The sequence below is a fragment of the Engystomops pustulosus genome, chromosome 2 (genome assembly GCF_040894005.1).
Source record: "Engystomops pustulosus chromosome 2, aEngPut4.maternal, whole genome shotgun sequence".
NCBI lineage: Eukaryota > Metazoa > Chordata > Amphibia > Anura > Leptodactylidae > Engystomops > Engystomops pustulosus.
Genome location: NC_092412.1, coordinates 130,346,949 through 130,373,910, shown reverse-complemented (window position 1 = coordinate 130,373,910; position 26,962 = coordinate 130,346,949). Strand labels below are relative to the sequence as shown.

Here is a 26,962-nt window from a genome sequence, read left to right as displayed (position 1 = left end):
TCAAGATGCAGTAAGTGATTATAGTCTGGCTCCAAAGGTTAAATTGCAGCCATACAGCTTTTAAAGGAATGAAAAAAACACACAAAAAAAGCTTTAGAAGCAAGTGACATGGCTTGAAAGTCATATTTTAGTGTCTGTGATTATAGTTTTGTTTTATGTTAATGCAATTCTAATAACTGCAGAAAATTTCGTAGCTGTGTCTCTTTCAAAAGGAGACACCCATCGGCAGTGTAGAGAAATAGGGAGTACACCGAACACGATCTTAGCCTAGTATGGCCTAACCCGCACATTTTCTATTTTCCATGTTATCATTTTTCCAGGTGTGGCCTTTGCCATTCTACTTCTCACACTAAGGCTACATTCACACTAACGTATGGGGGACGTATATACGGCCGATGTATATACGGCCGATATACGTCCCCCATACACTTCTATGGGTGCACGGCACCCTACGGGAGCGGTACGGTGCCGCACACGTGCGGCACCGTACCGTTCCGTACCCGGGAAAAAGATAGGACCTGTCCTATCTTTTCCCGTAATACGGCGCTGTGCGCCATAGGTTGCTATGGAGAGGGGCGGGGGTGAGCTGCACTCACCTCCTCCTCCTCTCCCCGTACACTGCCGTTGCCCGCTACGGTACGGGCGGGCAACGGCAGTGTGAATATAGCCTTCGTTTTTCACACGCTCCGGGAAATTCGTTGTAACCTTTTTGTTTAAAGAGAACCTGTCATGCAAAATAACCCCCCTAAACTAAATATATTTTCATAAACTGCCATTAGAGAGCATTGCCTCTATCCCTTCATTGTCCCTCTACATGCCTGTAAACCTAAGCAATGAGGTCCTAAAGCTGTATGCAAATGATCTGTGAAATGTCCAATGAAGCATTAGCATATTCAAGCTGTCCACTCTATTCATGAGTGGGCGGCACAGCGACACCCCCAGTGCATGACTGACAGCCTGTATAATGATGTGAGGCTGTATAATGATGTGCTTCCTGGTGCTGGTGGCCACACCCCCTGCAGCTTGTGTGTGCATGTGTGTGTGTTTAGGAGAGATACAGCAGCTCCAGGCAGCCATGTTACAGCAGAACATGTCAGATTCATGTGTAGCTGATGTCTGTGTCTCTCACCTGTATATTAGGAGGATGCAGCATGTCAGCAGATAAAACACACACTAGCCATGCTTTACTATACATTACACACAGACATGAGCAGGGGGAGGAGATGGGAGGGGTAATAGGGGTGACATCACTGCCTCTGACCATGTGATCAGCCTCATTTATATGATAAAGAAAAGATGATTTTATAATGATTAATGTATGAAATAACTAGATAAAGGCTGGGATGGGATCCTTGTGAGCTGCTCCAACAGGAAGAGGTGACAGGACTAGTGGCAGAGACCTGATGACAGGTGTCCTTTAAATGTGGTAAAAAGACTTTTTAGAATTTTAGAAATAAGAATTTCTTGCCCAATAAAACTCCAGTGCAATAGAATGGTATGGGTAGCTCAGAGATTTATCATGCGCCCCCTGATGTATCTGCTGGCTGTGCTATGCTGGTGGAGAAAACTATGCCACACTAGACTTGCGTTCAGACCTAAAGAAGCCTAAATGTTCACTTTGCAGACTACAGAAGTCTGCAAATACATGGGCAGGAACGCCTCACACTGGCCCACTCCACCAGAAATTCGCTACATAACCTTTGAACGCCCACATGGCCTGGAGGTGGTATAGCTGTAGGATTACTTGCAATTTCTTGCAGTGGGCAATAAATTACAATTGTTTCAGTTCCCATGGATAGGGCCTAACTTTAGTTTGTGGGAAAACCCCTTTAATATAAGAATAATAATGGTCTGATATGTAAGGTAGCAATTGAATAGCGAATTATTTAAGAAAAAGGGGTTGTCCAAACCAATACTCTTTATGACATTCCCATAGAATACGTCAATAGTTGATTGTGGGGTGCAACACCCCTGCCTAACTGGTGAGTGCAGTGTTGTTGGCTGTGTGGCTTTACGGTGGCCTGAGCAAAAAGACAATAGCTGTGTCTATGGTGTATATGATTGGGAATATATAACTTCTTTTTCTTTTAAACATTATCAGCTACTGTGCATGTGCTAACATGAGAGAAAGTGGGAGTACTTCACATATTCACACTTGAAGGAACTTCCCTACAATATCTGCATTATTTTTTCCATAAGTACCTCATTGCTGTGTCCAATCTTCTTCCCCTTTGCTACTGTTTCTAAAATACACAGAACTTATCTCATCCTGTGTCTGCAAAGAACAGTTTTGCTTTAGTTTTTCTGTAATTGCTCCACCTCTTTTCTCCGGACTGCTGAGGGGTCCAGTTTTCTGGATCACTGCAGGTCCCAGCAGTTGGAACCTCATCAATTAGCTTGTGTGGATAAGAAATAAACTAAATAGTTGGTATAACTCATTGAAGGAAACTGCCCTCTCTTGCTTTGCTTCTTATATTTATGAATATTTTTTGAGTATATAATTTTTTTGGACTGGAATGAAAATAAGGAAACATAAATTTAACTCCACACTTATTAAGTTTCCACTATAACTGGTTGGGTGCAGACTTAGCTGCTATGACTCTCTGCCCCCTCGATGGAAATATTTATGCAATGTGGTACCTCAGTGGGCTTCTCTCAATCTTGCTATTAAGATGGATTTCAGCTAATATAGAATATATTACCATATTTCTTCTGATAACCTGCACTATTTATTCATGCTAAATCTGTAGAAACCTAGTTTTAGATGACAGCAATGATATCCAATATGAAACTATGGGGCATATTTACTTACCCGGTCCCGTCATGATCTCGCGGTGTGTTGTCTGATGAGGATTCAGGTCCGGCGCGATTCACTAAGATCGTGCGTCCGAGTTCCTGCATGAGTCGCTTCTCGGATTGTCCGATGGCCACGCCCCCCGATTTCTGTTGCGTGCAAGCCAGCACCGATGAGCCACAATCCGATTGCGTGCGTCAAAATCCCAGGGCAATGCGGCGCAAATGGAATTCGGGAAACCCGACGAAAGTGCAGCATTCGGACCCTTAGTAAATGTGCCCCTATGTGTCAACAATAAAGGTTTTCAAACGCATCCCATCAGCTGAGAAGAGGACATTTGCCCTATTACATTTCTGTCAACATTGTGTTTACAAAATGGATGATTAATGCAATTTTAACACACAGTAACAGTGTTAAAAAACATGCCTTTTGTAAATGCAATGTTGACAGCAATGTAATTAAGAAAATCTCCCCTTAGCTGTTGTGATGCAATTGAAAACGCAAAGAGAACGAGACAAGAAGATATCACTTGCAGAGGATTCTGCAGGCATAACAGCACATTGATTATGGATAAAAAAACATTCCAGTACTTTGATAATAGAATTAAACCTAACGGCACTGGGGTGTAAATTAGAATTTAACCTTCCTTGGTTTATACAGATAGAAGTTCAGAGACAAATGTGCTTGTGATTTGGTGCTATAAAACAAACAAAAAAAACTTTCTCATGCATTATTCTTTATACAATGCTAAGGTAATTTTATGTAGTTTATTTACTTCTCTGCTGTAGATGTTTGTGGATATATTGCTGTTTTAATGATTAATGCATTGGTGTATATGGGAGCAATATTACTGAATTCTAAACCTACTTAGTGCATTAGAGATATCCCTCTGTTATGTGTGTATGCACTATCATACTGCAAAATAAAGGCTCATAAATGTCGCAAACATCTATTTCCTACTCCTGGCTAGGGAAGGTACAGATTTGAGGAAACATTTTTGATTGCAAAAGTGCACATGCCCCCAAAAAAGGCCCTTACAAAGAAAAAGCCAAACCAAATAAAAGATACATGAGCCACACAACGTCAGTTATTATTATAATTATTTATCAAGAAATGGATACTGGATAAGTCTTCATTTATCCTTTAAACCTACAGAGCCAAAAAGCTAACAAGGTCCCTAATGTGGCCAGTCCAAAACATGCTATACCAATATCTATTGCTTCATGGACCTATGTGACAATGGTTATGGGATATTAACAGAATAGTTCCTTGTTGACATGGCATATAATAAATGTTGAAAAAATAGAGACACAAAGGTATTGTCACTAGAAATGGGCGAATTTGTTGAAATTCGATTCAACCCGATTTGCCGAATTCTTGTGAAAATATTCGATTCGACCCAAATCGAATCATGTTAAAAACAGGTATTTCCTTGCTGCAGAGAGCATGTAGGGTGATGTAGAACATTGTGCCTTGCTCAAATATGCATAGAGAGCATGGTTTGGTCTTCAAACAATGTTGTGTTTTAGTCTGACATGCACATGACAGCCACCGCTCTTAGAAGCTCTTTACTCTTGAATTCCATATACACTTACAGGGGCCAACTTCTCCAAATAAGTGAAGCTGGAACGCAGCCTGACAAGGTAACATCTGGTCCATCTTGAAAGGACTGAGCTGAGGGCCAAGATACCACTATAACATCAAAGAGTGCACCCTTTTTACACTGACATCAGATGATTCCATAGATTATGACTGTTAGGGATTTTTAGGCAGGGCCCCAGACAGAGTCATCAAAGGGGCGTGAATAGTATACTCCAAACCTATTGGTCATCAGCACATTCTGGGAAAAACAATTAATTAATTGTGCTCAGTTCTCAGAGACCTTGTACACAGATATTGTTTATACTAATGCTGAGAAGGAGATGATAAGTGGGCTCCAGAATCACAATATAATCGAGGACAGACTGGCTTCTCATTAAATGTCAAAGGGTATTAGCTGACAGGCCAGCAAACAGGTTACATAAAATGAAGTTTGAATCATGACATTAACTTGACAATGGTCAGGGAACATGGCCGCTGTATCTAAGATGGCGGACAGTAGTCAAGATGGCGTCCGAAACAAGTGCGACCTCCTTAACAATGACAGAACCTGTTCTTTTAAACGCAGATACACGTAGAAAACCCCAAAGAGTGGGTGTGGACAGTAATTTTGCACACTGATCATTTTGCGCTTCTTTTCATCCGTCAGTGTCCGCTTTCAATCGATCATTAATCCATCAGTATTGTTAAAGCCAAAAACAAACAGGAGTGGATCCAGAACAGAGATGACCAGTAAATGCGATATTTGCATGTCCTCTGTCTTCTGCATCCACTCCTGCTTCTGGCTTTAAATCCTGAAGCTTTTCATTCCTTCTGACAGATGAAATGAAGGAGAAAACCAAACATAGTGGCAACGTCATAGAGTGGTGGAGGGTAAATAAAAGCATTATGGAAATCACAGAGTGTTCCATGGAGACAGCGGTCAGTTTGCCGCAGCATGAGTAGGCTGCAGAGTGGCACATTGACAAATTATGGAGGTGGCAGCAACATCGTGTCACAATGAATTTGAAGTTGAAATTGTCAATTTAATTTGAAGATTAGAGACTCCACAAGCATCATGCATTACAATTTCCCTGAAAATATTGGGGCAGATTTACTTACCTGGTCCTGTCGTGATCCGCGGTGCGTTTTCCGACAAAGATTTGAGTCTGCCGCGATTCACTAAGATAGCGTGCCCGAGTTCCTGCATCTGTTGCTGAGGTCCGACGAAGTTCACCTGCTTCTTCCTGGTGCATGTGAGTGCATCCGACGGACCCTTAGTAAATGAGCCCTATTATGTCTTGCCAAAAAAGAACTTCAAAGGTGGCAGTGGCAGCAGCAGCGGCATGAGGTCAGAGAGTGGCACGATGACAAATTCTTTAGGTGGTAGCAACATGGCAGGCCACAGGGTGGCACAATTTTAGAGTGTAAAGGCAACAGTGGTAGCAGTATGAGGTCACAGAGTGGCACAATGATAGAGCCTGAAGGTGCCAGCAGCAGCAGCAGGACGTCAGAAAGTGACACAATAACAGAGGTGGATGACAATTCCAGCCGCACTGAACACCCACTCTGATTCCACACTAGTGGCCGGGCAGGACAGCTTTTCTAATGCAAACTCTGCAAGTTGCAGCCACACATCAAGTTTGGCTGCCCAGTAGTCCAGGGGATCCTCTACCTAGGGTAGTAGAGTGCTATCCAAGTAGGCCACCACCTAGTAGGGTCTGCTCCATGTCCTGTGCTGCTGCTGGTGGAGGCTACCCTCCTCACTAGACAGGTGAAGGAAGCTGCTCATTAAGGACTCTAGACTTAAGCTGCTGCTGATAGAGCTGCTAATGGTCCTACCTGCCAATCTCTCCACAGCAGCTGTGGCAGTAGTACGTGAGTGATGACTGCCAGGAATCCCCTAGTCAGACCTGACAGAGGATGGACAATGGCGCACATAGGCAGCGGCCAACTGTCTGCACAGTATATCTCTATAGTATGCCAGTTGTTTCTCCCTCTCGGCAGCTGGAAAAAAGGCACCCATTTTTGACTGGTAGCAAGGGTCCCACAGGGTGGAGAGCCAAAAGTCATCCCTTTGCCAGATGTTGACTATTCGGCTGTTACTAGTTAGGCAAAGCAGCATGCTGCGGGTCATCTGCCAAGTGAGTCTGAGGGACTCTCGGCCTCCATCTCCACTGTATACTGCCACGGTGCTTCTGGGTCATCTGCCTCCTCTTCTACCTCCTCCAGATGCTCCTGCTCCTCCTCTCCTGTCACCTGAGTACAAAAAACACTAATTTCACCAGACTCTGCTTGTGCTCCAATGTCTTCCTCCTCCTCCTCCTCCTCCAGTTCAGCCCCCACCGGACTCTTGTGGCCATGAGATGTAGTCACCACTTCTCCAGTGCCCTGACCAGACTGATTTTGGAGCATCTGTTCCCGGACGGGAGGTGTCATGCATAAATTGCCAGTGGCTGACATCAAGGTTACACAGGGGAGTATTCCTGTCTGCCTGCATCATCAAAAAATCATTAATGGCTTTTCTCTGTTCATACAGACGGTCTAACATATGTAAGCTGGAATTCCAATGGATGGAAACATAGCATATCAGGATATGCTGGGGAAAGCCGTTCTGCCACTGCAACTCGAGGATGGTGTGCTTGGCTTTGTAAGAATGGCTCAAGTGCATGCACAGTTACCTGGCCATTTTTAGAATGTCTTACAGATGAGTGGAAGACTTCAGGAACTTTTTGAAAACCAGATTGAACACGTGCGCCATGCAGGGTGCATGGACCATCCCTCCTCGGTTCCGATTTGCAGTTGTCGCGGAGTAAGCCACATGACGCACCGCTGTGCCCTGCACATGTGGTATGATGGAGCAGCACTTAGACTTGTGGAGGCTAAGGTGGTGGTGGAGAAGGAGGAGGCGGACATTGGCGCAGGAGCAGCAGTTTGACAACGTGGAGGAGAAAGCGGTGTCTCCTGTTCAAGTTTTGGTGTGGCTGGGGGGGAAAGCTGGGGGGGAAGCATATTCACCCAGTGGGCCGTAAAGCACATGTACTGGCCCTGACCGTAGTTACAGCTCCACATGTTCCGTGCTGCCGTGCAACTTGGAAGAAACCGATAAGCTCAAGAACTGGCCCACCTTCTGTTGTACATATTTGTGAAGGGCTGGTACTGCCTTTTTAGAAAATACATTTTGGCTTGGAACTCTCCACCTCGGAACTTGGCTCCTCTGGTGTCTTAACAAAAACTGCCACTCCGCCGAGATGGTGATTTTACCGAAAACACTCTGCACTGAGTGAATACTACTACCGCTGCCTTGCTGAGCCCCTAAGCCACTGCTTGCTTGGACCTGCGAATCGGGATTGGTACCCCGCGGCCGTTTGCCTCCCACCCTCGCATAACTGCCATCCTGCTGACTTACGGCCACAGTAGCGACTTGCTGACTGCTCTGCTGCCTGACACACAAGCTGACAATCTTTTTGCCCGACGATGATGAATCCCTTGCTACACCTGGATCCAAAGTGTGATCAGTTACATCATCATCAATTTGCGTTTCCCTGTCATTGCTATTCTCCTCAACGGTGTCAGTATGCAAAGCCTGCCTACTGCACGAAGCAGCAGATGTCTGCCCCACCTCTTCACTGCCAAGCAGCTGCTGACTGTCCTCAAAGTCTTCATCCTCACTGTATAGTGGCACTGAGCCCAGACTACCTAGTAGATCTCAGACTGTGGGAAATAAACAGGACAGAGGCTGGTTGAGGACAGGTGAGGGCCGCTGACCTGCTCCTGGGCAACGCCAACTAACTGTTATATCTGACAAACCCATGGACTCTTGTCTGGGGTTGTCAGATGTTATATTCGAGGAATTGAATGACCTAGTCAACCAATCAACAGCCTTTGGGTTGTTGATCAACACACTGCCACTAGATGACAATGGCAGTTATGGCCTCACAGAGTCACCCCTGCTGCAACATCCCATTACTGTGCTGCGACCTCTGCCTGCTCCACCCGCCACCTTTCTTTCTGAGATAGTGGTTAATCAACTATGTGGATTTGACACATATTTCTTGCTCTCAACTTTAGCAACAAAAAACTATTTAAATTTGCGTTATACGGATCCCCCAAAATGGACATCCTGGGAGAGGTGCAGAAATCACTACAGAAGCAGAGTGGATCTGACACTGATTTCTTCCTATTTGCTTCAGTAAAAAAAAAGAACTGCTAATTGGGGTATACAGATCCCCCAAACGCACACACTGGGGTGGTGCAGAAATCAATAAAGAAGATGTGTGGATATGACACCGATTTCTACCTATTCACTTTCGTAACAAAAAAAAGAACTGTTATTTGGGGTATACAGATCCCCCAAAAAACACACCCTGGGAGAGTAGCAGAAATCACTACAAATGCTGTGTGGATCTGACACTGATTTCTTCCTATTTGCTTCAGAAACAAAAAAGAACTGCTATTTGGGCTTTACAGATCCCCTAAACGCACACCCTCGGAGAGGTCCCGAAATCACTACAGAAGCTGTGTGAATCGGACACTGATTTCTTCCTTTTCGCTTCAGTAACAAAAAGAACTGCTAATTGGGGTATGCAGATCCCCCAAAAAGCACAACCTGGGAGAGGTCCAGAATTCACAACAGCAGCTGTGTGGATATGAAACAGATTTCTTCCTATTCACTTCAGTAACAAAAAAGAACAGCTATTTGGGGTATGTATATCCCCTAAACAAACACTCTGGGAGAAGTCCAGAAATCACTACAGAAGCTGTAAGGATCTGACACTGATTTCTTCCTATTCGCTTCAGTAACAAAAAAGAACCGCTAATTGGGGTATACGGATCCCCAAAACGCACACCCTGAGAGAGGAGCAGAAATCACTACAAAAGCTGTGTGGATCTGACACTGATTTCTTCCTATTCATTTCAGTAACAAAAAAGAACTGCTATTTGAGGTATACAGATCCCCTAAAATGCACACCCTCGGAGAGGTCCCGAAATCACTACAGCAGCTGTTTGTAACTGACACTGATCTCTTCCTTTTCGATTCAGTAACAAAACAGAACAGCTATTTGGGGTATACAGATCCCCCAAAACGCACACCATAGGAGAGGTCCATAAATCACTACAGCAGCTGTGTAGATATGAAACACATTTCTTCCTATTCACTTCAGTAACAAAAAATAACTTCTATTTGGGGTATACTGAACCCCCAAAATGCACACCATGGGAGAGGTCCAGAAATCACTACAGCACAGTACAGTAAAAGCACCTAGACGCTACAGATGGCACGTGCAGTGTGAAATGCAGAGATTGACTGTTTTTATAGGGCTGTGTGACATCACATAAGCCTGCCGGTCGCTGATGTCATCAAGGGATTTCCTTTCTCCTTCCCAGAGTTCTCTGCCCCATGTAACATGTTGTGCTCGTGCCCATTTAGCTTAAAAAAAAAAAAAAATTTGTGACGAATCGAATTTTCAGTGAAATCCATATCGAATTCCACTTCGTTCGAATCGATTCTCCCATCTCTAATTGTCACACCTTCATAGATAATAAACATTGTCCAATTTTTGTGGGAGAGGGGATAGATAGGAAAAAGTGGCAATATATTAATAAAAGTTATATTTTGTATTTAAAAATATGTATTACCATTCTTTTAACTTGTGAGTTAGTGCATCTTTTTAAATGTATATTAATAAAAGTTATATTTTATCTTGCCACTTTTTCCTGTCCATCCCCTCACCCTCAAAAATTGTATATATATTTTTGTGGTGCACTCCATGGCAAGAACATGCAGTCATCAACTGGAGCTAATTCTTAACAATGACAAACATTGTCCAACATAATGACTATTTTTTTATTTTATTTGCATAATCTCTATGACAACAATTCGGCATCTACCAATAATGTACCTACTTTGTGCAGCAACATAAATGATTGAGGAGTGTGGCCATCACTTTGTGCATCATGTATTCCCGCACAATTACAGGGTTAAGCAGCTGCTTTCAAAAAAGAAGTGCTGTGTTTCCTTCCAGCACCGCTCAAAGGTGCTGACCAAGTAGGTGTAAATACATCTGTCTTTTGCCATTTGTACTAATGCATGCCTCCTACACTTCTCAGCACACAGCAGATGGTCTCTGTCCTGTCGAAATATTACAGTGTACAGACTTCCATTGCTATGTGTTTCTAGAAATATGGGGGCAGATGTTAAATATGTTAAGCACATGCTTTGCCCCCTGGAGGTTTAAGTTAAGGCTGCCGTCTCAATTTGGCTATCTTATGCATGCCAGGATTCATGGTTCTTAGGCGTTTCTTTTAAATCTCTCCAAATAGATCATGTTTTTATGTTAAGCTTCATTGCAGCGGCCACAAAGTATTTCATCAATGGCCTTTATTATATTATATTGTATATAATATTATATAATATTGCTTTGTAAAACATAAATACAAATAGCGCTTTCCATTTGTTAATTGTGTTGCATGGCATAAAATATTCCCCATGTATTACACAGCCCAATACACTGTAGGAATTGAAATCTAACCTATCTATTGCATCTACATATGGATAGAAATATTTGGAAAGTCATATTTTGTATTGAAATTTGCCAAAAAACAAGGAAATAAACTACACATTTCACAAATGTTATATCAATAACCAGTTACACAAAATTAACAGCATTAAATAAAAGAACAGAGAAAGTCTGTTTATGGACAAGGAGATGAATAATGACATGTTATCCCTGCAAACTGGCTGCTACTGAAATATCATTTTCTTCCAAAATAAAGGGGGTTCCAGACTGTAGAGTCATCCAATTAACAGTGCTGCATAACCTCATGGGAACTGCCAGGATTAGAGAGTTCCAGCAACTCCTGGAACTGGCTGAGGAACGTACAGCTTTTGAAAATCCTGCCAGATTAGAGAGTTTTCCAGATTTACAATTCACAGAGGTTCAAGATGTAATTCTGTACTGTGGAGCGTTGGTCCAGTGATGACTAATTTGTTCCATCAACAACTCATCAGCTCAGTGATACTGACAAGATCCAGGTCAAGTATCTATGCTAAGTAAAATAATTAAGTATAAAAACAAATGTACCTAGATACATGTATTTCACACAGAAATAAGGCAATTTTCCTGCATGAAAAGAGATACTACATGTCCATAACTCTAATAAATGCAATAAAAGGGGATTTCAGTAAATCTATACTATAGTTAAAAGGACTCTGTAGTGAAAGGGTTACTTCCTGATTCCCTAAAGCTTTTTCTGGATGTCTAATGACACCTTTAGAAATAATGAGGAAGGTCGTCCACCATGGATTTTAGTGTTGATCAGTGTTCTGGTGCAGAAAATTGCTATGATTTTACTTGTATATGGGCTACATGCAGTGTCCTATACTTTATGGTTATTGTTGAATAGGAGAATTTACCGTGCCATTGTGATAGCATGCACTTTAAATAGCCGATTCCTTTTGGGGCTTCTACTGTATTTACTCATTGACACCAGAATTACTTATTGCAGTCAGGGTGGTTCCTTTGGGATGATTTTACAATATTCATCCCATTGAGTCTTTTGTGTCTGTGTACTTGTTACACGTTTTAAGTGTTTTTAAGTTGGTCAGTGTTTGTCAAAATATTTGGTATGTGTAAATAAAGTTTAATATTTTGCTTATAGTTTGATTGTTTTGACACGCTTTTCTTGTACATATTTGATGGTTTTTTGTGTCTACAAAGCAACCCATGCACATTTGCTGTGCAGGACCCACATCTTATGTCGTAGATTAATTGTGTTTCCTGTAGTATTGGGAGACACACAGGAAGTACACACCAGGAGCAGCAGGGGAGAGGTGAGCAGTAGGTACTGTTTTATTATGCTATTGGCACCTAGAAGAGCCTTTAAAATATATTTTTTCTTTACTGGGAATATCTTTCATGTTAATTTATATTGTAAAGGCGATCATTGGTAGCAGGAGCTCCATGTCACACAACAGGTGTCGGAACTGGAACCTGGCAGCCAAGAGCACCAGTTACGGTGTCATGTGAGCACCTGCAATGTAAGTGATCACAACCAGTGCCTAACCGCAAGTCAGGGGATAGAACGTACCAAGGCTCCAGTGGTAGTAGCAGCACACCACAATCACCGTTAGCACTGCACCGCTACTGTAGTAAGCCTTATGCATGTCTGTATAGCCTGTATCTATTTGTTGTCACTAGTGTATTTTGTACCATAATTGTTTCCCAATATGTAATGTAATGTGAACATGTTAACCTGTATTGTGCTGTATCGCAATGTCCTGTAACTATGTTTGTATACAACAAAGGAACTAGTAACATGTAAGAATGTGCCTCTCGTTGTGTATGTAAGTAACTGTCAAGTTAACCCTATCTCTAACTGTGTGTTCAATTTGCCAGTACAAAATTATTTCCCCTGAGGGAATCAATAAAGTATTGTGGTATCATATCGTAAATAATGTAAACAATTACCGACAATTACTATGGTGTTCTGCTTCTGTGTCACACTCACAGATCTGGTATTATTCATGGTGGATGGGTGGGCCTCTCTACTTCACAAATTTCATGCCATCATACAGTAACTTTATGCCTGTTATATTTGTGAATTTGGCCTTTAGTAACCTGCCAAAAGCAGAATTGCAGTATATTGAATGCGTGATCATATCCCTAGGTATTAAAGACCCTATAGGACCTTAAAATAAGAAAGTGACTTAGAATATACAAACAATATAATAAAAGAACATATTCAAATGAGCCCCTTTTCTCTAGAATACATGTAAACAAATATAAATAATGATACAATTAATAGCTACTCTTGCAACAGAAAGTGAACATAATGGTAAAAAGACTGATTTGGCAAGCTCTGTGCAGCACTGCATAATCTGTGTGCGCTATAGAAATAAAGGAATTATTATTATAAATAATAATCCATAATGGTATCAATAACAATGACCGCTAAACAGCTTATTATACAAAAAAATAAAAAATTACAAGTGTCCAAATATGACACGACACATTCAGTACTATTATGGCACATTGGGGCAGATTTATCAAGCTGTCTGAAAGTCAGAACATTTCTAGTTGCCCATGGCAACCAATCACAGCTCAGCTTTCATTTTACCAGTGCTCATGAATATTTTAAAGTGGATCTGTGATTGGTTGCCATGGGCAACTTGAAATATTCTGACTTTCAGACAGCTTGATAAATCTGCCCCATTGTCTGTAAGGGTATAGGTAGAGAGAGCTTAGGAAATGAGCCTTTACCATTCACTGCAGATATTATACATACATACACACACGTACAGTAAGCTTTATATATAAGATGGCAGGGATAATATAGCAGATGCTCACCATTAACAACCACTGCGCCGACACTGTTCATCTCTGTTATGTTATGCTATACATAAGTACAGAAGGTTGCTTTCTACTGGACATGATATTAAAAAACGATCATTATAAAAGAAATAAGACATAGTGCGCTAAAAACCATTTTATCTAATTCCAATCATGTAAAACCTTGTTGCTATAAACTTGGATTATATAAACAGATTCCCCACAATACTGCTGCTCAATAAAAGAGAAATTTTAGGATGCTTCTGGTAGTCTATTCTGTTGAAATAATAAATCATGATAGCAATATGTGAAATGGAGAAACTTTTAACTATGAAAAAAATACAAGGAGATATACAACTAAAGAGAAGAATCTAAACTGGTAGATGTACAGGCATGTAGGTAGTCTCCTACTTAAAGGGAACCTGTCATTAGGAGCCTTTTTCCTGGTTCCCCCGTGGCCCCATAGAGTTGTTATTGGGTCAAAGAGTTATTATTGTAAAACTGTCTTTTTCTAAAAAAAAAAAGATATGTTTACCTTTCTATATGCAGATCGGTGTCCCTAGTCCCATGGGAGTGGCCAGAGAGGAGTGGGGCAGACATGTATGACCTCCTGAGGGCGAAGTGTCTGAGGAGATACAGGGGACATGATAGGTTTTTTTTAATTTGAAATCGGTGCATGACGGAGCAATTCCCCAAGGGTGGGGTGAGGAGGGGGGCAATCCTCACTGGCCACTGCCACGGGACCAGGGACACAGATTTGCATAAAGAAAGGTAAACTTTAACTTATCATTTTGGGGGGAAAAAATACAGTTCTACTATAAAAACTCTTTGACAATGTGTACACTATTCTCTATGTGGACATGAGGGAGCCATTATAAGGGCTTCTGATCACAGATCCCCTTTAAAAACTGCTGACTTACAGTTGACCCCTAGTTACAAACAGACCTCTGGATGTTGGTAATTTACTGTACTTTATCAACGGTGTCTGCAATTAACCCTTTAAGGACCTCGCCCTTTTTTTTTTCATTTTTCACTCCCCACAATCAAAAATCTATACCATTTTTTTTTACACGTAAAGAGCTCCGTCACGGCTTGTAGTCTGCGTAACAAATTACACTTCATAGTGATGGTATTGAATATCCCATGCTGTGTACTGGAAAGCAGGGAAAAAATTCAAAATGCGGTGAAAAAAATGCATTTACGGCTTTTTCTTGTGGGCTTGGAATATACAGCTTTCCCTGTGTGTCCCAAATGATGCGTCTACTTTATTCTTTGGGTCAGTGCGATCACGGGGATACCAAATTTGTATATGTTCTATAATGTTTTCATACATTTACAAAAATTAAAAACCAATAACTTTTTTATACTTTGGTGTACAGAGCTGTGGGTGGTATCTTTTTTTGTGACTTTTGATGAAGTTTTTAATGCTATCATTTTTAGGACTGTAAGAGCCTTTGATCACTTTTTATTGATTTTTTAATATTTTTTAAAATGGCAATAAAGTGGCGCTATTTTCTGTTACGGGGTTAAACAGTGAAAAAACTTTATTGTATTTTGATAGATCGGGCATTTTTGGATGCGGCGATACCTAATGTGTTATCTTTACTGTTTATTTATATCAGTTTTTTTTTTTTTTTTACTTTTTTTTACTTATTTTTCAGACTCCCTAGGGTACTTTAACCCTAGGTTGTCTGATTGATCCTATCATATACTGCCATAATACAGTACGGCAGTATATGGGGATTTTCATCCTCATACATTACAATGTGCAATTGGCACATAGTAATAAATGGGTTAAATCCAGACAGCCGCGATTGGTGCTAGCTTGCGATATGTAGCAAAGACTTACCGGCTATGGAGAAGGCTCAGCATCTGAGCCCTCTCCATGCACCCGCAGCCGACCTGTGACGTGCTATTACATCACGTGTCGTGAAAGGGTTAGGCTTTATTGTTAATCCTGGTTCTTATGACAACCTAAGAACAAACTCAACTTAAGAACAAACCTACAAAACCTATCTTGTACATAACCCGGGGACTGTCTGTATATAGGTAGGGTATATAGATAGAAAATAGATAGAAAGTATTTAGGAATAGTCATATACAAAGTACTCCTACCTAAAAATAAACTGAAAAGGTGTTTGTTGTTCATTTTGAATTATCCCTGTGTGACCTTCCAGCTCCAAATACGAGAGCGTGCTTGGTTACAGTTAGGCCATGAGACATGAAAGTGATTAAGTTGGGCTGCCAAAGCTTAATAGGAGGAGGAACATGGTGCTCCTACACATGCAAAGTGTTCTCATCATGTGGTCATCTAGGTTCCCAGTGTGTGAGCTCAGAGCAACTTGGAAGTATAATCCGTCCAAACAGGATATATGCCTTGTGAAAATCCTTTATTCACACCAGTTTCCTGACAGATGTAGGAGAGAAATGGAAATATTTCATATCCAATTCTAAGGCTGTCCCAGTATTAAGGGGAAAACGGCTCAACTCTTAACTGAAAACTAATTATGTTTTGGCTCCAGTATTAGACTACTTACCGATCGTGTGGAAAATGATTATTATATTTGCTCTGTGTCTGTAACACATATATTTATAGAGTTACCAATCTTGGCCAGTGTCTGCTTGGCTTGTTTTAGAAGACATATGGATTGGATGAATTTCAATAAGTCTGATGTGGTCAGACATGAGTATCCAAATAAATTATTTCTCGAAAGGCTCAGTCTCTGTTTGTCTCATTCAAGCCCTAGATTTTCACCTCTTCCACTTTCCTAATACATTTTTCATAAAAAGAAAGGGCAGCCAGGATGCTAAAGGCTGACAAATTGCCTTGTGAAAGGCAGACATGCACAAGAATGAAAGAGCTACTGAAGCCTTGTGTGTTGGGGATCTCAGAATCTCTTCTGCCCTGCTGCTGCACAGATCTAATATTAGAAGAATTTCAATTGACTTTTTAAGTTAAAATATATTTTTTTTTACTTTTCTTTTCATTCAATAATGATGCATTACTATGCACTAACAACACGTGTCTTGAAGCAATTACAACTTATAAGTAAGCAGTTTAGAACTGGAGGGTCCTCAACACTTTAAGACCAGTTGTACTAGGTTGTCAGACAGCTAGAGCCTACTCGAAGACAAAAGGGGTCTCCAGAATAACAAATCTTGTAAATTGTACTCCAATGCTGGTGAAAAGATGACTTTTGTTTTGTTGACAGTTACAGTTGATACACAGCTGCCGATACTTAATAACATACTTCTTGTAACACTTAGGTCTGATAACAGTGCAAAGTTAGACTAGCTGTTACATCTGTGCCAAAGTCTTTCTCTATCCGCAGAATGCAGCTTAGTTGGCATTGATTTTCTGTTTTTGCTTGATATTTTGTAGTGTGAACTGTGCTTTATGTTGTTGGCTGTATCGAGACTAATCGAACCACAGCCAGTGTCTCTGCAGCTCTGCTCTGGTCCAGCGACCGTTAACCTGCTCTGATGGACATGACTCTGCTCTAGTCAGGTGGGGCTCACCAGCCACCTATATAGATCTTGTTCACGCTTCCTGAAACAAGATAGGTTTTGCTACAGCATTGTCAAGTTATGTTTGGTTAACAATGCATAAATGACACTGATGCAGAAACATATCTTGTTTCATCCCTGAGTTGAGTAGTTTTGCTGATAAAACAGTTATAAAATTCAGGACCTTGGGAAAGCTGGGTTGCATGCTGGCTGCCTGCATAAACACATAACACAGAGCTTCCTGAACAGTCCAGACAGGACTAATCAACCTAAACTGGATGACTCAAACACAGAAGCTGGGGGATGGTGCAGCGATTGATTACTTCTACCTGTCAGGGACAACACAGTGATGATGTATTCTCAGCTTATACTGGGCGAGACAAGGCTGAAGCAGTGCATAATTAGGGTGAGGAGAAACGCCTGAGCTGCCACAGGAGCGACAGAGCCTAATTATCATAATTTAGTTTAATAGTTTTTTCAGAAAAAACACTCAGCTCGTGATTAAACAAGATATGTTTCTGCATCAGTGTAAGTTTCCATTAAACATCAGAGCCAACTGTGATTATACCATGTTAAATTATTTGACTGCTGGAATATATCTAAATATGAAAAATCCAAATGTTTATTGGAGGGTTCCTATTTTGTATCGGATAACTAGAATGCTGAAAATGTTAAAACGCTGTATAATATTTATACATATATATATATATATGTATATATATAATAAATGAAAAGGCAGCACAAAAAAAAATTCTGGTGAAAAAACGGTGGTTTTAATCCATAGAAGACGACGTTTCGGCTCGTACATATATATATATACACACACACACAATAATAGTAGATTTACATTTTAAAGTAATAAAAAACCTGAATACAATTTTACAATTTGATTTAATAATTTATTGCAAAGAAGAATTAGATAACAATATTTACTTACCCTGTGCGTTTTGTGATGGTTCCCAAGGTCATTGGCTGCTTTATTTGAACAAGTGGTAGTACTACTGTCAAACTCGGAAGTGGTGACAGTCGTGGGTTTCCTGGGTTGTTGTTGGTAAAATTATTGTAGTTTTCTTGACTGTTAAGTTTGCCTGTTGATAAGACAATAAGAACTAAGGATATTGCATGATAACAATAAAGAAATTACTAAAAAGACATTCTAAAATGTCACCATCTTAAAGTCTCAATCTTCATCTACCAGTTCAAGAACAATGAACTACTGAGGCAAGAAATGTTCTAGAAGTTTGTTTTTCTGCTTAACTAGTTAGAAGAAAAAAGAAATATTAGCAAAAGTGATACACAGCAAAAGTATTCTATGATATAAAGAGTATTTTGCCTGGCATATCAATCCAATTTAAAATGTACAAGGAAAAAAGTAGCACGTCAAAGCTGGTATATATAATGTGAAAAGGTGGTGTCTCTATTCCATAGTGATAAATGGCGACATTCCAGCTCAGTATAAGCCTTTCTCAAGCAATCTAATTTAATACAGATTAAAATATAAAGACAATGTTGCCTGTTGTTTTAAATTGTTGCATACCCAGTATAACAAAATAACATTTAATTTCAACCTGCCTCTATCAGTCCTGGTATTTATATTTTGGCTGTCCCTGGGTATGACCATAAACTCCTTACTATGGCCAGGAAAATTCCTGGTCAGCTAGTGCCCAACCACACTGCTGAATAATATAAGCACACTGTCAATACACATCTCATAACACAGAGGAAGCATGAAGTGTCTGGTCAGCTAGTGCCCACCCACACTGCTGAATGTTACACCGAACATCCTGGACAGTGACAGGAGCTTTTTTTGTTGCTTTTTGTTGTTCTGTGTAGGAAATGATTACTTATTTCACTTAAATCTATAAATGAACAAAATAAAAGTAATCTATCATTAGGTGACTATATGTGTAGATCACAGGGAGAAACTTTGGTTCCTGGTATAAACTACAATATTAGTAAATGTGTGACTGTCTTTATTCACACCTGGATTTTTCATATTGTTTGAAAACAAGCCACTCATACATAGTTCAACAATTAATAAAACAATGATAAGTGCTTCTATAGAAATGGCAAAGATAGAATGCAGAAAAGAGCTGTATTTGAACTAACCTTTCATTAAAAAGAAAACAGCATTACAAACAAGCTGAGATTGATGTTTTTGATTAGAGAGGATTATTTCATGATTTAAATGCCATGAATAAAATCTGTTTTCCAAACATTCTAACAGTGTTTAACCTTTTGAGCACTAAACATGGATGCTGCTCATCTCAAGAACTCTTGCTTCACCTATTGTTAGCCACTTACAACCTTTCAGCCCCCAGACAGAAGAGGAAATGAGCTACAAATTACACAGGCTGGAGGGAAAGAAAAGCATGGAAAAGAAAGAGACGTGGGGGAAAATGTGAAAGAGAAAGTTCTGAATGAACCTGTTTGTAATAAAATCAAAGTCCTTTAAATAGTCAAGAAACAGTGAGTTAAAGAGTTTAGATCATTAACTAGTTTTTGGGTTTCCAATAATGCTATGAGATGTTGGCTTTTGTCCTTAATCAAAGAGGAGCCATATTGGGAATTAAGTTCCTAAATAACTGGTGCATTCTTCAGTACATATTACCGAAATCCCAGGCCTGATCCGCACAATCCTAGCTTCAAGAGGGTTCTTAAAATTTCAAAACAGCTACACCCCCAGCACGGCCACATCTTTAAAAGGAAGAATAACAGCATAGAAATGGATTTCTCACAGGAAGCTGCCTGAAATACCATAATGGTACTTGAAATGGAAAGAAAACAGCCAAAGGAAGAAGGCAGAAAAGATTGCTTAATGAATTTGGGGTTTTAAGAAATAAATGCTTCTGCACTTTTTTATAGAAAGAAAAGGTAAAATCATAGCTGTTCTGTAAGATGTTTCAACATACAACATTCAGATAAAACAGTATAGAAATAAAATGAGTAATGCACAAGGGACCCAACAAAGATATAGATGAAACAGGAGATGGAAGAGGCTGAGTTCATGCTCAAGGAAGACAAATCTACATAAAATGTTGTAGTCGAGTAATGACTGTTTAAATAGCATGTGTGAATCCACATTACCTACAAATAAGTGTGTGCAACTGCTAAGAAAACACACATAAAGTGTTGAAATTCCCAAGTAAAACTTTAACCATTGTGATAATTAGAGCATGTTGACATTACACTTATTTGTTAATGATTTAGGCTCAGGTGAAAGTTTAATGGTTTTCACAGTGCTTGTCTGCAGTGCTTCCAAAGGATTCATTTGTCCCTCAAGACACAGAAGCTAAGTAAATAGTGAGCGCTCCACATGACAGAGGACGACAGCGGGCTGAAATTCTTTTCAAATTACAACAATTCTGCAATTACTCGTATAACCAGAGGATGATTGCAGGTAATTGCAAGGGTTACACTGTTATTATAATGTACTACAGGAAATCACAGGAAATTTGCTAGCCCACTAGAAAGTTTACTTCAGGTAAAAATAAGGAAAGAAAGTTTGAAGAAAAAAAGAGTGCAGTAGATAATGCATGCCTCAGTTGCCAGGTGCACAGAATGCTGAGAGCATTTTCAAGCAAAAGGACCAAATGGAGGCAATTCTATCTCGGCATTATTTATTCAAGTCAGTCTAACTCCCTTTCTCCTTTACAGATACAAATATATATAAACAAATATAAATATATATATATATATACACATATGTATGTGTTTATATATTCGAGGGCGGTTCAATAAGTACTCGTGTCAGAAATGAAGACACCAATATTTCCAAATTCTTTTTCAACATAGTCCCCTTTTAGAAAGAAACACTTCTCCCAACGTTCCTGCCATATACAAGCCCCTGATGACGCCGGTGCTCCGGCAAAACATGTCAGGGGGGCTTGTGTTTGTGTTTTAAGGAGTATTGTTAGAAGCTGCATGCTAGTGTTAATCACTGAAGAGATACACTATGAGTATACACTGATTGAGCGGATTTACTCTCCCAAAAAGGACTTGTTATTAGTAGCAGCCCCAACAAGCAATTTTTAACATTGTCTTTGGAGTGGATTCTAGTAAAAAAAATTCTGTTATTAAGTGAATATTAATAAAGGTTAAGTTTTAGGCCTGACCAATAAGGCTTTTTCTGTCTTAGGATACTGTTGTGTCGGCAGTCCTAAAGAGGGCTAGCGTGTTTGTACATTTAATATTTATCATTAACACATTCATTTAGCCCTAAAATTTACCCACATAAACTGAATAAAAGTAAAAGCATCTATTTGTATATTGTGCAGTTTCTTCCGAGAAAGAGGACATCCCACATGTGGAGGAAACCCGCTGTCTAGGCACATGGCGGGCTCGGAAGGAAAGTAGCGCCATTGAGTATAGTTTTCAGAATACATTTTGAAACGCAATCCCAAGGCTCCACCTGCGATCGCAGGTTGCGGTAAGATTGCATTTCCTTCATGTTTAGTTAACGTGTTAGAAACACAATGTTACCAAATACATGTGATCATGAGTGGAGCCTTTGGATTGTGTTTCAAAACACCTCAGGTACCACAAACCCCTTATTCCAGAGAATGTGTACACTTTTTATCACGTGGTAAAGGGGGTACTTTAACCCCTTGCCACTAATGGGCTTTTTCCATTTTACTTTCCGTTTATCGCTCCCCACTTTCAAAAAGCAATAACTTTTTTATTTTTCTGTATACAGAGCTGTATGAGGGCTTGTTCTCTGCGTAACAAATTATACTGTATATATAAAAGAATGATGTGTCTGATATACTAAGAGGCTACAAAAACTTGGTACCGTATATACTTGAGTATAAGCCAAACCAATTATACGCCGAAGCCCCTAATTTTACCACAAAAACCTGGTAAAACCTATATTTTTTTACTCGAGTATAAACCGAGTTTGGGTTTGCAGCACATTTTTTTGTGCTGAAAAACTAGGCTTATACTCGAGTATATATGGTATATTGGGAGCATGTGTGAATTCGGTACCTTCTACGTGCCTAAGTAAAAATGTGTCAGGTCCTGTTATGTGTAGAAATCTACTACAGTCTAAGCCAGGATCCACAGCCCAGTCCCTGCTTGGTGAGGCACAGAGATAGCATAGGGCAGTGGTACCTATGGAATGGGTGCCAAAGGTGGCACTCAGAACTCTATCAGTGGGATGTCGCCCATTGTCTCAGCAAAGAGCTTGCTAGACAGGACTTAAGAAGAGTGAAGAAATCTGGCAATACCTTTTTGAGGCTAACTGATTTTTGATGGTAAGCTTTTGAGAATACTAGTTCTCTTCATCAGACATGATGTTATGCATAAATATGTCCCTGTATTTATCAATCTGTTGTTTTAAAGTTTTTATTAATATTCTTTGATGATCACTGCCTAGTGTGTATAAAATGCTATGAATTTTCTGTTTCATGAATAACATCATGTCTGACGAAGAGAACTAGTATTCTCGATAGCTCACCATCAAAAAGGTATCACCTCTTTTTTTCACTCTTCTTCTGTTCTCCATGGCTAACATTGTACAAATCTACACTACTAGACAGGGCTTAAGACATTCTCCTGCAGTTCCTTACAGAGAGTGTAGGCAGCCTGCTGATCCCTGGAGCTTCTGCTCCGGGACTTGAAATTCTTCCTGCGGGAAAGGGGGTGGGGGTGGGATATGGGTTGCAGATTGGGCTTTCGGTATCAGGGCAGGGTCTTACTATAGTTTTTCCTACAACACTAGGGACCTGAAGTGGATCTGTGCTCCATCTCTTTGTTTTTGATCAATGTCCTGACTGGCTTTGCTCTCCTTAACATTTGTTTATTAAAGAACATCTACATCAACATCAGATTTACTGAAGGTAGATGATTAATATGCACCTCCCCTCCTGTCCCCGTGATGGAATCTTATTTTCTTCTCTGCGGAGCCCCTCTTGACACAGGCAGTGTTTTATTTATTCACAACCATGTTGAAGTATGACCATTGAATTTACATATTTCAATTCCATTTGTCTGCTGTGAATTCATTCGATAGAGTATGATCAATCCTGATTGTTTGTAAACCTATATTCCATTTATAGGTGCCTCTCAGAGAAGGTGACTACACCATGAACAAGAAGCAGGACTAGTGGTCTTGAACTTCACACAACAACTGTTGATGAGGAAAATCTAATTTACGTCCTATTTCTATGTACAGTTGTTTCCCACTTAAACCTATTGCTGATCATAAAAGGATGTGTGTTTCATCCACCTTCTATTGCTTAGGTGACTATAAAGAACAAATCTTACAGGAAGAGAAACCTGTGACACTGTTTATTTATAAGTAGAAATCTCTGGTTTCTGCTGGCAGACATTATCACATCCTCTGCCAGGCTTCTTTTACATATGGTGTGCAGTAAGGATTATGGTTAATGCTTGAAATACAACATACTCTATTTTCTTCATTCTAAATCTAATCCAACAGGAACATATGCTGAAACCGAATCATTTAAATAACATAAATTATTCTGTGGTGGTGTAAAATTGCTCAGTAAATAATCCTCATTTCATTTTATAACAAGCGATGGATTATTCTTAAACTATTGTGTGGAACCCCAGTACTGCTACTGGTATTTCAACTATATATTTGTTACAGATGCAGTCTGAGATATTTTATGTATATAAGCAGGGCAGTTTCTAGGTACTTTGTTGTACAGGGCAAATCTAGAGGTCATTAAAATATATACAATGGATTTCGATTTTGGCATAAACAGCCCCCCCACCCCCATCAAATAAAAATTATTACAGGCATGCATTCATCCTGACATATACAGTATCCCCACCTTTAATTAAAATATACAGCATCTTTAAAATTATAATATTGTGCCTGTCATGAATTATTATGATAGTGATTTACATATATACTTCACCAGAACAAAGCTTAGTGCATAAATAGTACAGTGCTAGAACCGAGCCTCATACAAAAACATAGCACCAGGACTAGTTCACGGTCCCTATATACATATATCCAGTATCCCAAATGATGATTTTACATATGTAAAGAGCCCTCCAATTTACATGTTCCAGTACCCCCATGAATATATGCAAATATTGTGCCCTCTGTAATAGCTATATACTGTGCAATAAATATAGATACGGTGTCCCCTTTATAAAACACAATCCTCCTTTTTATATATATGTATGAACTGTGCCCCTCTCTAATATATATATATATATATATATATATATATACTCACCAGCCACTTTATTAGGTACACCATGCTAGTAACGGGTTGGACCCCCTTTTGCCTTCAGAACTGCCTCAATTCTTCGTGGCATAGATTCAACAAGGTGCTGGAAGCATTCCTCAGAGATTTTGGTCCATATTGACATGATGGCATCACACAGTTGCCGCAGATTTGTCGGCTGCACATCCATGATGCGAATCTCCCGTTCCACCACATCCCAAAGATGCTCTATTGGATTGAGATCTGGTGACTGTGGAGGCCATTTGAGTACAGTGAACTCATTGTCATGTTCAAGAAACCAGTCTGAGATGATTCCAGCTTTATGACATGGCGCATTATCCTGCTGAAAGTAGCCATCAGATGTTGGGTACATTGTGGTCATAAAGGGATGGACATGGTCAGCAACAATACTCAGGTAGGCTGTGGCGTTGCAACGATGCTCAATTGGTACCAAGGTGCCCAAAGAGTGCCAAGAAAATATTCCCCACACCATGACACCACCACCACCAGCCTGAACCATTGATACAAGGCAGGATGGACCATGCTTTCATGTTGTTGACGCCAAATTCTGACCCTACCATCTGAATGTCGCAGCAGAAATCGAGACTCATCAGACCAGGCAACGTTTTTCCAATCTTCTACTGTCCAATTTCGATGAGCTTGTGCAAATAGTAGCCTCAGTTTCCTGTTCTTAGCTGAAAGGAGTGGCAACCGGTGTGGTCTTCTGCTGCTGTAGCCCACCTGCCTCAAAGTTCGACGTACTGTGCGTTCAGAGATGCTCTTCTGCCTACCTTGGTTGTAACGGGTGGCGATTTGAGCCACTGTTGCCTTTCTATCAGCTCGAACCAGTCTGCCCATTCTCCTCTGACCTCTGGCATCAACAAGGCATTTCCGCCCACAGAACTGCCTCTCACTGGATGTTTTTTCTTTTTCGGACCATTCTCTGTAAACCCTAGAGATGGTTGTGCATGGAAATCCCAGTAGATCAGCAGTTTCTGAAATACTCAGACCAGCCCTTCTGGCACCAACAACCATGCCATGTTCAAAGACACTCAAATCACCTTTCTTCCCCATACTGATGCTCGGTTTGAACTGCAAGAGATTGTCTTGACCATGTCTACATGCCTAAATGCACTGAGTTACCGCCATGTGATTGGCTGATGAATGGCCCTAGTGATCACGCAGTGTATACCACTAAAGGGGTAACCACAAGGAGAAAAATAGCTTCAAAGAATCCAAACAATGAATATTCAGAATGGCAGCTTAAAAAGATGAGAAAAATTTTCTTATTTTGGTTCCACACGACTCCCTCCTCAAAGGATACATAATAATTAATCACTATTCTGCGTCAATGAAAAAAGTACATTAGTATATTAGATACATATACTTTTCCCCCTGTATTAGATGTATAATGTGCTCCCTACATTCAATACTATACTCCCTTTATTTGATATTTCCTGTGCCCCCTCAATTAGGGGGCACAGACTCAAGTATAGGCCGACCTAATAATGAGCTGAGATACCAAATTTTACCACAGATTTGGCTCTGACCGCACCAATGCTGAAGAATCCCAGGAGAAGAGGAGCGGTGGGTAGTGCTAGAAGGTGAGTATTCTCCCTTTCTTACTTTCCCATCTTTTGAGGTCCACACCCTCAGACTTTTCCGCCCATTTCCTCTTCGTGTGGCTGTTGTATACCGTCCTCCTGGGTCACCGTACCAGTTCCTTAACCACTTTGCTTCCTAGCTCCCTCACTTTCTATCTTGTGATATCCTAACACTCGTCATGGGAGACTTTAACATTCCTATGAACACCCCCTTCTCCTCTTCAGCCTCTCAGTTTCTATCACTTACTACCTCTCTAGGACTTGTACAACGCTCTGAATCATTCTGCCACCCACCAAGAGTGAAACATCTTTGACTTGGTCTTTGCCCGACTCTCTTCGGTCTCTGACTTCATTAACACTGACTTTCCACTTTCAGACCATAACCTTCTCTCTTTCACTGTAAATAGTTGTTGTGCTGTATAGAATATGTCCATTTATCACACATACTGAACCCATGTGCCATTAGTTTTCACCACCTTGCAGAAATTGTGCAACCATTACTGTCCCCTATCTCCTCTCTCTCCTGTCCTAACCTGGCTACAAATCATTATAATTATGTTCTCAAAAGCACCCTGGATAAGATGGCACCACCATCGGTTCGAGCCTTTCAACACAAATGTAGGCAACCTTGGCACACGTTACAAACCCGTTACCTTCGTCAGTGCTACAGGAGTGCCAGACGTCTGTGGAGAAAATCGGGCACGTCTTCTGACTTTCTTCACTTGAAATTTATGCTTAAATCCTATTATGCTCTTCATCTGGCTAAACAGGTCGATTATACTAATCTAATATCTTCCCATTTTCTCACAGCTAACTCCCTCCTTGACCCCCTACTATCTGGTTTCCGCTGTATGCACTCTGCCTCTACTGAAACTGCTCTTACTAAAGTCTCTGATGATCTCCTTGCTGCTAAATCCAAAGGTGACTATTCTCTCCTCATTC

The 26,962-nt window shown here is 40.4% G+C and overlaps 1 protein-coding gene across 7 annotated transcripts in view; it reads right to left on the bottom strand.

Annotated features, from left to right (window-relative positions):
* The window catches only part of BCAS3 (BCAS3 microtubule associated cell migration factor), an 818,800-nt gene that overhangs the window by 459,874 nt on the left and 331,964 nt on the right, over positions 1 to 26,962 (bottom strand). For all 7 annotated transcript variants that reach the window (XM_072136426.1, XM_072136427.1, XM_072136425.1 and 4 more), the window contains one exon: positions 18,149 to 18,299. In XM_072136426.1, the coding sequence (XP_071992527.1) occupies positions 18,149 to 18,299 (151 nt within the window). The remainder of the gene's footprint in view (positions 1 to 18,148; positions 18,300 to 26,962) is intronic.